General features: G+C 34.4%; 1 protein-coding gene across 1 annotated transcript in view; it reads left to right on the forward strand.

The window, feature by feature from the left end:
- Positions 1-3,935, forward strand: part of LOC150108798 (fibroblast growth factor 17-like) — a 105,457-nt gene extending 101,522 nt beyond the window's left edge. Inside the window, exon 5 of the mRNA XM_090403311.1 lies at positions 54-3,935. Coding sequence (XP_090259437.1) covers positions 54-386 — 333 coding nt within the window. The 3' untranslated portion in view covers positions 387-3,935. The remainder of the gene's footprint in view (positions 1-53) is intronic.
- The last annotated feature ends 10,299 nt before the right edge of the window (positions 3,936-14,234 follow it).

Below are 14,234 nucleotides of genomic sequence, written 5' to 3' on the forward strand. Positions count from 1 at the left end.
AAAATGTCATTACAATCTAATAATACTTTTCTTTTTCTCTTTCTTTCTTCTAGTTCAGTGGCAGGAGTTCGAAATGTATGTTTGTTGAGGAGATGAGCTCTGACAATATGTACACTATGTGGCGTTCTGTTTACAATAGGCACTGGTTCATGGGTTTCAACTTGAAAGGAAGATCACTTAATGGGGCTGAGCACCTTAATACAACTAGAGAACAGTGTTTCTATTTCACCAAACGTAATGATTCCTACTTAAACTTCCAGCTATACAAGTATCCTGGACCAGAAATGCCAGATCCTGATAAACTCCACGAGTACCTTCGTGAACAGCGACTAAAAAGAAGGAATATCAAAGCCCTTAAAAACAGGAAAACATTGCCTTCCAGATGAGCTAAGACATTCCACAGGAAAGAGGGTGATTGTCATCGAAATTAATTTGGCTGAAGTTATTAATGGTCGGTTTATGACTTCCTCTCTTTCCTCAACTTACTTTTTACACAGAAAAAGCTACTTCCTACAGTTGTCAACCTCCAGGTTTATCGAGTTTTATATGACATGACATTTCTAGAATTCAGTAAATGTGAAATGCAAGTGCTTTCTTCCTACGGGCGGTTTATGAACTGAATTCACGTCTTTCTAAACGGCCACTTTGAATTCTCGTGTTAACGATAGACTGTGAAAAGGGAAAAAAGCATTTTATGGCATCAGTGGCTCATCAGTTTTCCGAAGCCAGCAAATAATTATAATCATCATTAATTATTATTTGTTAGGCTCTTTAAATTTATATAGCACACTGCAAACGCAATAATTACATACACTTCGATTGCCTGAATAGTTTATTACCTCCGCATTAGAATTTATCTGAGAAAATTTGACAGTGATCCAGAGTTCGACCTCCACAACCAGCGTTTGCACAACAATTGAGATTGCGTCAATGGAAATAGTCTCCGGCTATATCAGTAGCCATTATAAATTGCTAGTAAGCGTAGAAGTACGGCATCTATAATTTTATTATTATCTTAGTTATTTTTCTTGTAAATCTGAAGTCTTATGGGTTAGAGGATAAGAATATTTTCTGACTAAATCAGTTTCAAAGTAATTTTCAGCTAAAAAAAAACCTATCCAGTTTCCTATAAACTTTCCAAGTTTATACTCGAAGATGGTAAACTGGCTTCGAATTCATCATAACGCAATGCTTCTGGTGAGTTAGGAGTGGAAATTTTGTTGTGTTTTGCTTATCTTTCAAATTTAAACTTTGAAAGAAATAAAAAAAAAAGATAAAAAGCTTGCTAAAAACTACCAGCACATTTGAATTTTTTTTTTTTTTTGTGATTTAAAGCATTTCAAAGTCTCTTTTGATACTGAAGGGTGTATATGAGATAAACGAAAGGTGGACTTTTAAATCTTAAACCTTTGCTCAATTATTTCAGTAGCGAAGAAAAATATTGTTGAAAGATTACCGATATTCTATGTTTCATATCATCATTCTAGATATTTAGGGCTTGCATTAGCTGCCAGCCAGTTTATGCTAAGTTCACATAATGAGTAGTTTTAGGATTGGGTCAAACATTTTGTTTCTACCTGCGAAGCCGAAGTGAAATCTGGTTATCACTTCAAGGCCTTTACGTGAGAACTTTTAGATGCCGAAACCATAAATTTCAATTTACACTTAAATACAAAACTGGCAGTTCTGTTTAAAGAAAATAATTCTATCCGATTTGTGTTTTCTTTGTTCAGCAAGCAAACAGTTAAGATGTTTCAATAAAGATTCACACTTGATGAATTCGAGTTAACGTTCGTATTATACATTTCAGGATTTATTTTGGACTTTGTTCCAGACAAATTAAAAATGCTCATCTATGCCTATTTTAATGGATTTCGTATAAAGTTGTGTTGACTTCTTTTCCAACTGGGAAAGGAAGTGCAATTCTGGCAAAACCCTTGAATAATGAAACTGAGTTGATTATATATATATACAGTACATGAATCCCACTCACAAATATTGTTAATCTACAATACATTAATAGCGTGGGTACGCTAATGACTAGATAATCTGGAAGCCCTGTTCTAGAGATCAAATTAGAAACTTCTTCGAACCACTGCAAGGGTTCCAATTTAAGACAATCACAAATTTCATGTCTGCAGTGTGATTCGAAGAGATAGGGAAGCACTATCCCAAGACAGGGCCAAGCAGGCTGGAATATATCCTTATCTAATTGAAAAAAGTGATTGATGGTATTTGAAGGAAGTGAGCTCCTGAAATCTGTGATCATCCTCCTCCTCAAATTAGTCCTTTTTCTGAACACGATCATAGTGGCATTTGGAGCCTATTCGCTAGCTAGTTTTGTTTCGTAGCCAAACTTCTGCATCGATCGGAAGATTCCAGTTGACTTGTCTGCCGTATTTCTTTTAATAACCTCTTCGACAGACATTTATGAAGGAAACTGAAGCAGATTGCTGAAGAGGCGTCTCCCGGTCTGTATATATCTCGGTATAATTCGGAAAAAACAACGGATACTTTCAAAATATTACGAATCAAATGCTAATCTTAATAAAAACTCTTATACAATTATATTTACACGATCAGTTTATAATTCGATTTTGATTGCAGTTTTAAAATTTCTTTTATACATGATCTAATCATATATGGCTATGGCAAATCAAAGCCTTGCACACTCGATTAACAGAAAAGATGCCATCTTTCTGTTAATAAGGAAGACTTCATTGGCGAAGCTTTGCCTACGTCAAGTTATCACCTGTGCTCCTTATGAAAAGTAAGTGGTATTATTAGAGATGGGATTATTCTTTATCACTTACTGTTTAGATTAATGTTTGGCTACCACCCACCAGCATAAATATACGCTGATTTTTTGCTAATCCTAGCTTTTTTGTGTGTGTGTGTGTGTGTTGAGTACGGTAATTACCTAAAAAAAAAAAAAAAAATCTTTATTTCCGGTTGATTTTTTTGTGCTCTGGCAATATTTAAAACAGAAGATAGTTCCTTATAATCTAATCGAATATTCATCACGTTATTTGTATGGAAATTCAATATGGAGTGTTATTTTCTACTTATATTTCATTCGACTCCGAGAAAGTGTTCCTTTATGAGAAGCATGAATAGCAGATAGTAATAATATCTAAATTTGCTCAGCTCTTCAAGGGACTGTCATCTGAACTTTGAAATCCTGATATATGACACCCTAAAGATATACATAATATATCTTCGCCATGTCATATAAAATTAAGTTTATTTTTAAGAGACTCGATTATTATTATACTTTTTATAATTTTCAGACTTCACTTGAGAGTTTTTGCAAGCCAGTCGATTAGACGTCTCTCGCTTGTTTATTCCCACATTAGCTGTAGACATACTGAAGTACTTGTTGTTGTATAATTTACTTATTAATTGCATTTAAATTGACTTTATCACTTCACTGTTGTTGATATTATAAATGTTAATTATCGCAATCTTAGTGAGCTTTTCCTTCTTATCATCTTATCACAATATTACAGAATCTAGACATAAAAAGTATATGTAAATAGAAGACAATGAAAGCTGCATTGTGAATGTGTAAGTAGAATAATAAAAATAAAAGCCTTATTTCAAAAAATTCCCTAGTTTTAGAAATGTTTAAATAGTTTCTTAAATATAGATATCAGGTAGATCTGCTACTCCTCATTTGAAAGATCACATCAGAGAACATCTTAACTCGTTTTTAGGATTGTTTATTCTTTATGTGAAGTCTGTACATTCCATTTTGATAGCCTAACACGTACGGGAAGGTTATTTAAAGAACGGGTGATTTCCCTGAAGATGTTTGTATACTGTGTTATGCTATGTTGTAGATGTAGAAGAGAAATAAGTTTGTACGGTGGTAAGCGTTGAGCGGTTGTGTACTGGGTATTAAAAATGCTGTGTACATATCCGTGTACATACTGTTTTATATAATATATATTTATTCAGATTTTATAAAAAAAATGCGTCTTTTTCTTTATCTGCACACCATAAATGCAACACAAACATACAAACATACCAGCACCTAACTCAGCGTTCTGCAAAGAATGCATTTTTAAGGCGTTCAACGTTTTAAGAGAGAATTTTTCTAATGTACGTCCATTATTTGAAATATCATTTTCGAATATTCTTTTTTTTTCTTTATTGTCTTTAAGGTAAAGGTACGAGAAAATTTACACATGGCCTTCCGAAACAAATACGATGCTATATAAGTAAAGTGAGAGAGAGAGAGAGAAAAAAAAAACATTACAATATCATTTATTATACATTCACCAAGGTAGACTAAGTTCAAAATTCTAGAAATTTTTCTGAAAAACTCTAGAAAGGAAACTGGAAACTTCAAGGGCTGCAAATTTGGTTCTTCTAAGTTTAAAAAGAATATGAAACAAACAAAAAATGAAGTGTGCGGAAACGTGCGAGCAGGTGCGCTGTATCCCCAAAGAAAGGGATTTACAACTAGGTTTGGTACCGGTTGTGCATTTGACATCCTGTCGCTTTGTGTTAATTGCTAAATGCTAAGAATATAATACAGCAATCCCTCGATTAGTGCGCCTAATGCGTTCTTTAAAACAGGCGCATTAATCGAAAACGCACTAATCGAATATATATATTACATAATAACCTATGGGAAAATGTATAATTCGTTCCTCAAATTTCTTTTTTGACCCTTAATTTTTTTAATAAAAGAATTAGGATATGTCTCAGGGCCTAGTTAAAGGGAAACCATGAAGCTGAAAGACAATAAAACATATTCAGAATATAAATTTTATTATTCTGCTTCTTAACAAACAATTGACTAACGTAGTTTGGATGGTGTTTTGTTGCTTTTTTTTCATACAACCGACCGTATGGACCTATTGCCTCTTCTACTCTTCGCAAATTTTACTGCTTCTCTCTCTCTCTTCATCATCGAATCTTTTTCATACATCCACTTTTTTGCTCACTAATCCTTTTACTCATGACTAAAGCTTGGGAAAATACTTTAAAATAAAAAAGTAAGGAAAACACACTCATATAACATTGCAAAGGAGGCACGAGATACGACCATCAAATCTCTACGTAAATATAGTACGCCCACATTTTGTAGAGCTTCGCTTGTCTTAGTGCCAAGAATAATCGATTCATGCTGAAGGGGAGAAAGAAATGGACGTACGAATCGGTCGCCAACACGCGAAATCACGTGCTTTATAGATAAAATTTCCCAACTGTTATACAAGCAAAATAGTTACCACTTTAAAAACTACAATGATCATAACAGAGAAGTTAATTTTCCCACGTGTAATAATAAACAACTCATCCCAGAAGACGGATTGATTACCCTTTATCGGAATGGATTCTCCTTTTTGTGACATGCGCAGAAGTGTTGAAGGGTCTCGAATCTGTGGGCGTACTATAGCAGACGACATAAATATTGGCGGTAAATTTTGGAACATAGTATACATAGTGTGCATGGAAGTAGTGTAGTAGGCCATTAAAAAGAACTGTAAAATGTTTTAAATAGGTAACTAAATTATTTCATTCTGGTGAGTGATTTTTTAAAATAGTTAGCCATAAAAATGTATAGATAGAAAATTTTAAAAATCTGTAACATTTATTTTTAAGATGTATATAGGCGCACTAATCGAATTTTAGAGGCGCTAATCGAATTTGGGTATCGAAAAAAATGACACGCTAATCGACGGATTACTGTACTTGAAATTAACTCGAGTTTTGAGTTAGCTCTTATTAAGTTGCATTTCTTTATTATTCAGTTAATTATATTATTTGCATTATATATTTACAAGCATATATTCTTTATTGAGACCTCACCACTTTTGTTGTAATGAGTTATCCACTCACACAATCCATATTTTAAAAACCAAAGAAAGCCATCAAAACAAGCTATTCTACTGAATGCAAAAGATATGCGCTGCCAGAAGGAAGGACGACTTGTGCTCTCTGGCAGGAAAGCATCTGGTCGAGGCTAAAAAGAACATTTAGGAGATCTTTTCTAATAAAGGTGAGTTAATCGGTCTCATACGAACTAGAAAAACTGAGTGGAGAACAAACAGGCAACATGAGTCATAAAACACATACTTTATGTTTTAACCAGCATGCAGGAAAAAAAGAGAGAGAATTATAAAATATATATGCGAATTACAGCGTGTGTGCGCGCGCGCGAGAGAGTAAACATAACCAGGATCCATCAAAAAGAACTTTATTCAAAAACAAATCCTAAACAAAAAATATAATAATACTTAATATAATTAAATTATATACAATTAGATAGCAACTGCAAGATTTAACCGAGCAATGTTCCTTAAAGCCTATTTTCAAAAAAAAAAAATAATAATAATAATAAAATGAAAAGTGATTGGAATTCCACATGGACAACTGGTATTTCAAAAGCAGATGGATGAAAGTGAATCCAAGTCCAGACAACGATACAGTATGGGAAGTGAAAAGTAGATTTACGGTATATTGTCCGTTTAGATGAAGAGGTCTTCCTCGAGGAAGTTATGAAGAGTGAGTGACCACACAAGAGGGCAGTGCTTCCTGTATATTCGTATGTGGCACCAACGAACGGGATACATTCTGAATGGTCGTAAATTTAGGGACGCATTTTATTTGGTTTAGTCAGAACTTCAATAAACTTTCTTTTCGAGAGACATTTCTTTGAGGATCGTAAAATTTAAGCAATTTTACAGAACTGTTACAGAACATCCGGTGTGAGGAAGATGGCTGAATTGATCACAGTGAAGTTTCAGCAGTTGAAGGTAGAATAGGAAAAGTAGAGGGTGTGGAAACCACGAATTTTATATTGATTAGGTAATCTGCCCCATCCTTTTGCTCAATTACTAGCTAATTGAGCAAAATTGAGTCTTAATATACTTCTAACTGCCAGAGTTTCTGATATACGTAGCTTGATTCCATTTTTCGAAAATCAGGAATGAGTACGCTTTTAATTTTTGGTGCATGTCAATGCCATGTAAAACGTGTTCAGGGTTCATGATTTTCCCCCATTTTTTCTGTCAAATAAGCTTCTCTTAATAAGTAATCAAATACCGAGATTCATAGCTTATCGCAAGAAATTACAAAATACGCTTGCTGTTTTCGTATGGCATTTTCTTCCATGCGCAAACACACGGCATGTCATATCAAATGCTTTTAGTAATCAGAATTTTTCCCCCATCTTATGTCACGTAGAGTCAACAACGGCATTTTTCACCAAGCACTTCTTTTGCATGATTGGTGTGTGTTCTGTTCTTTTTGATTACGCATGGACTGTAATCTACTAGTCCATTAAACATTATATATATATATATATATATATATATATATATATATATATTAATATAATATAATAATTAATATAATATAGACTGCTTATATATATATATATATAAAAGCTTCTTGAACTTTCTAACAAGACCAGCTAACTCACCTTCAGCTGAAAAGTCCTTATCAAGTGTTCTCGAGTCCTAGATGTATTCCAAACATATGGCACAGGCACTTGTGACTTGTACACAAAACTTCACTGCGGAGGCTTTACAGCGAGTGGTTTGAATGCCTGATTATTTACTTATGCAATTCATATAACTGAACCAAGTCACAAGTTGCTTATCTGGAACTAATCTGGCCATCTAACTTATGTTCACCAGGAACCGTTGGAATGATATGGGGCTGGCTTGGTTGGCTGAGTGGTTAGCGTGTTCGCTCTCCAGCCAAGCGACTGCGGGTTCGAATCCCACCAAGGGCTTGGATATTTGTGATTGCCCTACAAACCGATTACCCTATGTACTGCTGTGACCTGTGTTCTGGCACAGTATGACCTTTGATGTCTTTGCGCCATAAAAAATCAAATAAAAATAATGATCTGGGTTGGAATCCAGTCAAGGCCCGATGAACTAAGGACTTTCAACTAAAATTGAGTTAGTCAGTCCCGTAATTGAAGAGTTTTACCTCCAGGAAACTTGGATTTTTCATCCCACAAAAGAAGTAACCAATGTCGTGCAATTAAGAGATACAATACGCCGACTCCACAGCTTAGCTGCTCGCGCAATCATTTCAAACAACTACTTCTGTAATAACGCAACAATTTGTCCTTCGGTTGAAAAGATCTGAATTCGATTCCTTCTAGCGAAGAATCTTGAAGACTTTTCAACTGAAGGTTGTAGGTCTCATAAATAGAATAGAGACACACACACACACACGCGCGCGAAACTCGTGATTTTCACTCTGCGAAAGAAGCAACTGCATGGGAACACACACACACACGATTAACAAACGCAGTACCCTAGTCCGAATAGCCTTATTCATAGCGTCATGAAAAGCAAACACAAACATGCAACGTGCAAAACTTCTAATATACTTTATGAACAGACTGAATTTACTTGCTACCAGTTGAAAGTAATTGAATTTGACGATTTCAACGACTTTGAAATAAAAACGAACGTTCAGCCACAAACATATGAACAGATATACATCGTTGTGTAGATCCTGAAGAATAGATTAAGTTAACCTTAATTTTCTTCAAATGTTTCAGTTTCAAATATCTATTTATAACGACCATACATCCAATTTCAAATTACCGGTATACTCTCTCTCTCTCTCTCTCTCTCTCTATGCGATGAAGGACTATAATGCAGTGCATCAAAGAACTGGAAAATAATGTACTTCTTATTTGAAATCTCTTTCATTCGAAAAGAACGCCTATATTTTTGTTAAACGGTTTTTGTCTAGTAAGGCTCATTGCAGGATGTGCGTGGTGTGGATCTGATACTGATCTGCTACACCAGAAAACTGCTACATCAGTTTTCTGATGTCCCGAACTAACATTTTTTACATGAAATCCAGACATCAAATGAAATATTTGAAGGAATAATGGTGTTTTCATTAGCAAATGTGATTATTCTATTATGAATTCATTTCAGTATCATTTTTATGATCGTGTGCAGAATGTCTCTTCGAGACGACTTTGTGCGGTCCTAATAGTCCTAATGTGTGGGCCTCACAAATTTAATATCTTAAGATTGAATTCTTATATTTCCGACGCTGTACCAAAAAACGCTTTTATTGAAATTTATTTGACAAAGGGACATAGGGTCGGAAATTGCCCATATAATTGTCCATACAGCAATCCCTCAATTAGTGCGCCTAATGGGTTCTTTAAAACAGGCGCATTAATCGAAAATGCACTAATCGAGTATAATATATGAAAAAAAGTATAATTCGTTCCTCAGATTTCTTTTTTTACCCTTGATTTTTTTTATAAATAAGAATTAGGGTATGTCTCAGGGCCTAGTTAAAGGAAAACTATGACGCTGAAAGACAATAAAACATATTCAAAATCTATTATTCTGGCGAGCGTTCTGTTTCTTTTTTTGATACAATTGCCTCTTCTGCAAATTTTGCTGCTTCTCTCTTCACAAGGGTCAGTCTCTAAGCATTGCTACTTAAAAGTTTCGGTTGCACGAAAAATATTTCAAATTTATTTGAAAAGCCTCTAAAATCATTTGCACAATGTGGAAGAATGCGCTTCCAAATGGCTCGCATGTTGCTAGCAGTAATTTCATTCGACTTTGCGACTTTAAAACCAGACCGAGATTTCTCTGATTTGGCTAGAAAAGTCTTGGAAGGCATTGGCTTCCAAAAAAAGGCCAGTTTCATCGACATTAAATATTTGTTGGTCACAGTAGCCCCCCCCCTCTTCTTTTTTATAATTTGCGGCCAGCTCCTTATCGGCACTTGCAGCTTTGCCTGTGATTAGAACATTATGTAGGCTATTTCTCAAACTGCCCAGCACTAACGTGGAATTCTTCTCTTCCATCATTGATAGTCCTTTCTTTCACGGTTGCAAAGAGACTTAATGCTTTTGATTTAATAAGGTCAGTTCTTAGCAAGATCCGTTTTTGGTTACAATCTTCGATCCCTGTACAAAGAATTCGCTCTAATTCAGTCATTATAATACTTTGTATTCAACAGCTTTGCTTAAAATTGCTCTTATAGTTGATTCACCCATTTTTGTGTTCTTGTCCTATCTTTGCTCTGGACTCGCCTTGTTCGCTTTCTTTATTATTTCAAGTTTTCCTTCCAATGAGATTACTTTTCGAGTCATTTTCACACTTTCAATTTTTTGCTCACTAATTCTTTTACTCATGATGAAAGGTTGGGAAAATACTTTAAAATAAAAAAAAAAAATGTAAGGAAAATAATTGCAAAGGAGGTACGAGATATGATCAGGAAAAGCTATGTAATTAGCAGCCGACATAAATTTTGGCGGTAAAAATTTGGAACATAGCGTACATGGAAGTATTGTAGTAGGCCATTAAAAATAACTTTGTAAAATGTTTTAAATCAATAACTAAATTATTTCATCCTGGTGAGTGATTTTTTAAAATAGTTAGCCATAAAAATGTATAGATCGAAAATTTTTAAAATCTGTAACATTTAATTTTAAGATGTATATAGGCGCACTAATCGAATTTGGGTATCGAAAAAAAAATGACGCACTAATCGGGGGCCCATTAATCGAAGGATTACTGTACTCGTATTTTAACGGGGAAACAAAAACGACATTTTCCTTTCAATGGTACAGAATTTTCCTTCAGCATTCCTTAGTTTTTTGCTAAGAAAAGTTACACCTCCTAGACCATTTCTCTCTGACGTTTCTATAACTTCTAAAACACAGCATTATGTAACAACAGTAGCTATATAAAATATGTCTTCTGTTATTATATGCATCAATTTGTTCTTCTTATTTTGAATTCAGCACAAAGCTCAAGAGGGAGCGAGAATTTTCTTTATTATTATTTTATGAGGGCTAAGAATCAGATAATTCAGATCTAGAAACTATGAAACATGGAATCTTTCGAACTTCAGCTCTCCAGTGATTAAGCTGGTGCAGTTTCACACTATGCCATGAAATCGTATAAAGATTTCCAGACATTCATGCAGCAGCAGCAGGATTCGATCCCCAGCCTGTTTGCTAGAAAGTGGACACGGTATCCACTCGGCCAACCAAGCCACCATATGCAACAAAGGAATTTAACGTTCAGAAGCCCTTTGTTTTCTTTCTTCACTACAAACATTACACTCTCTCTCTTGCAAGTGTGGTAAGGAGTTCAGATTAGCACGGCAATTCTGTGCTCCCGCTTCATCAGAACAATGATCAGTCACTAGCCTAGCTTTCTCCCTGCTTATAAAGATTCTCTACAGTACTTAAAGAGAACATAGCAGATCACACAAACTCTATGATTTTTAATTATATTTCAGAATATGCTTTTTATGTCCACAGAATCCATTTCCTGTAATGTGACCTCTCTGTGCAATACTGAATTCTACTGATGATGGTATCTCTGTCTTGGTTACCAGTTAAGTTATTTCGTTTCGCTGCTGTGAATCATGTTCACGCGATACACGTGAAGATGGTTTATTTTATTTCTAAAATTAAACATTTTTTAATAAATTTATCTTTCATCATAACGCTAATTACGGGTATAAACCATATTGATCTGTTCGGGTCTCATTATCTATCCAATATTGGATAGATAATGAGATAGAGATAATAAAATTATCTTTTAGGTATGTTATAAATGGAGATATATTGATATTGTGCTTTGTTTGCATCACTGGAAACTTTTTTTTGCCAATAGTCTGTGAAACAATCATTTCATGCAAACAGTTACTTTTCAACAAAAGTTAAGATGCAATTTGGCAATGAATAAAGGTCATATGTTAGAAAAATGTATAATTTTATTTCCACTATTTCCAAATTTACTGAGTTACTTTATTTAAATATTTCTCAATAAATCTCATTTTCTTAATATTTAAAAATAAGAAGTTTTGATTACATGAGAATATAATCATTAAGACTGAAACCTATTAAGGGAAGAACAATCTTATTTTCCTTATACGGTAGAAAATATTTATATATATTTTAAGCGACTTGGCTTAAACAGTCGAATTTATTAAGAGTTAAAAAGAAGGATATTAATTAACATAACTGCGTCTTGAAGGTAAGGATGGTGAAAACTTGACTAAAGACGTCATTGGAGCCAATGAAGTTAGGAGGAATGGGGGTTGGTTCGAGAGTATTCGGGAACTGACGACATTTTAAGGGAACGAAAAGGCCAGCATCCGTCAGATTTTTTGCTCGCTTACTGTGAATACAACAGGATTTTTATTCTCAGTTTTTAATATCAGTTCTTTCGAAATCCAAAGTTTATAAATTCATCTTTTCGGTTTTAACTTTTTTTTCCGTCATTGGTTTTAAAATTCTTGTCTATCTTCATGTATTTTCTAAACTTGTCGCTATCCTGTACCACCACTTTAAATTACAAACCGTCTCGGCTCTACTCAAGTTTTTGCCATCCTTACCTAGACGCATTCATGTTCATTAATATCCTTTTTTTTAAACCTTATTAAATTCAACTGTTTAAGCCTAGTCGTTTAAAACAGGCGTTCCCTCCAATGACGAAATAGCTTAGCTTTTTCTTTCATATTATAAACATTTGAGGAGCTTCATGATTTTCAGTAATCTAAAATATTATTTATCTCTTATGAAACCCATTTCTATGTGATAATTGCTGTCTTAAGTTTATTGAGAAAACTAAAGACGAGATGCAAAACGTGACTTTCCTTCTTAAAGACCTAGCTTGCCTTTTTTTTTTTCTCCCGCAAAACTGACGACGGCATATTTGTTGCTGTTGAGCTATTATTATTTTTTTTTATCTTTCTGTCATAGTCCCCATAGTTCTTCGAAAAATAAGTACATTACGGTATTTTGGTCATTTATAAGTTCACAATCACGCAACAGAAATAACATTGGAGGATGCTAATTGTTATTCAGTTTTATTTATTTTATTTTTTGTGCTGTTTATTTTATTTTTATATAGTCCGGAATCCCTGCTGTAAATACCAAACATCGAACGTTTTAAGCAATTTCAGGCAATGAAAATCATCGTCCTACGTAAAATTAACAGAACTGTTTTAAATAAATTATGCTTTCCTGTCTTCTATTATTTTCCCTCTGCGATATTTCGGTACTCTATTTTAGTCGTAATGTTTCATTTCAAAATCGACAATAAAATTTATCATGACTTGAATATTATTCATTCTGCACAATGCGTTATGCATTGTGTATGACAAGAGGTTTTTGGTATGTCCATCATGTGCTGTGCCAAAAATTCATTATTGTTCCTCCTTTAAACCAAAATGTCATCGTTTCACTATTTTCGTCTCTTAATACTCATTATGCTCTTTAAGGTTAGTTTCAGAAAACTGTGAATTGCCTGAATGTAACCACTGAGTTTAGCTCCATTATATTACACATGCGTGGGTTCGTACGTACGGGTGTACAATGCGCGTCATGAAAACGATTGGTTGTTTATGAACTACCTACCAATTTTTGTTTTCAGCTGCAGTCTGCCGCATCTGTACAAGTCACGTTTCTTTCATTACAGACCTAGTTTTCCTGTTAACCCACAACACATTTCCCTTGTGCTTCGCGATAATTGTAACCTGACTGTAAGGAATGTCTAATTAATGAACCGTGGCATTATTTGTCACGTGTCGATCGCTTTCAAACACTTCGGAAGGACTTAATGGCATAAGTTTAATGGGTTGCGAAATAGCAGATACCTTCAAACAAGTTAGTCCATCATATACAAATATAAGCACGTGTCCAATTCCTTTTAAACAGCATCGTTGAGCGATTGCGACTAATTGTGTGCACCAGAAGCGATATAAAAATCAGGACTTTAAGGACTTTAAATTTCTGTAACCTTCACAATGCCTTTCAGACTTGTTTCAAAACTTTATTTTAACCTCTAAAAGCCACAGACTGATTGGTTGCCTGTATGACATTAGCGAGTAACAAATGCTCACTGGATTTGATTTCATTTTGCTGAAAACTAAATCATCCAGACACTAGTTATTTCACAAACTAAATACTTTCATTTCTAATACACATTTTAAGAAAAAAATATTCACCACTTTTAACATTTTTTCCCCTATATTATGTGAAGAGACTGCAAAAAAAGACTTTATCTCATCTATTTGGGGTCAGCCTTTTTTTTTTTTTTTTTTTGCATGGTGCGACTTTACGCCAACGATCCCAACCGACTTGTCGCAGAGCCTGACGTTGGGGGAAAAGGTATTTTATGTCTGTAGAGATGTGTGTTCACGTGGCCAGTTTGCCTTTTCTGAGGAAAAACCCGAGTTTTCAGCATAAAACCCTCCAC

The sequence above is a fragment of the Typopeltis vanoorti genome, chromosome 2 (assembly GCF_054136105.1).
Source record: "Typopeltis vanoorti isolate ZY-2024b chromosome 2, IOZ_Tvanoo_1.0, whole genome shotgun sequence".
Taxonomy (NCBI): domain Eukaryota; kingdom Metazoa; phylum Arthropoda; class Arachnida; order Uropygi; family Thelyphonidae; genus Typopeltis; species Typopeltis vanoorti.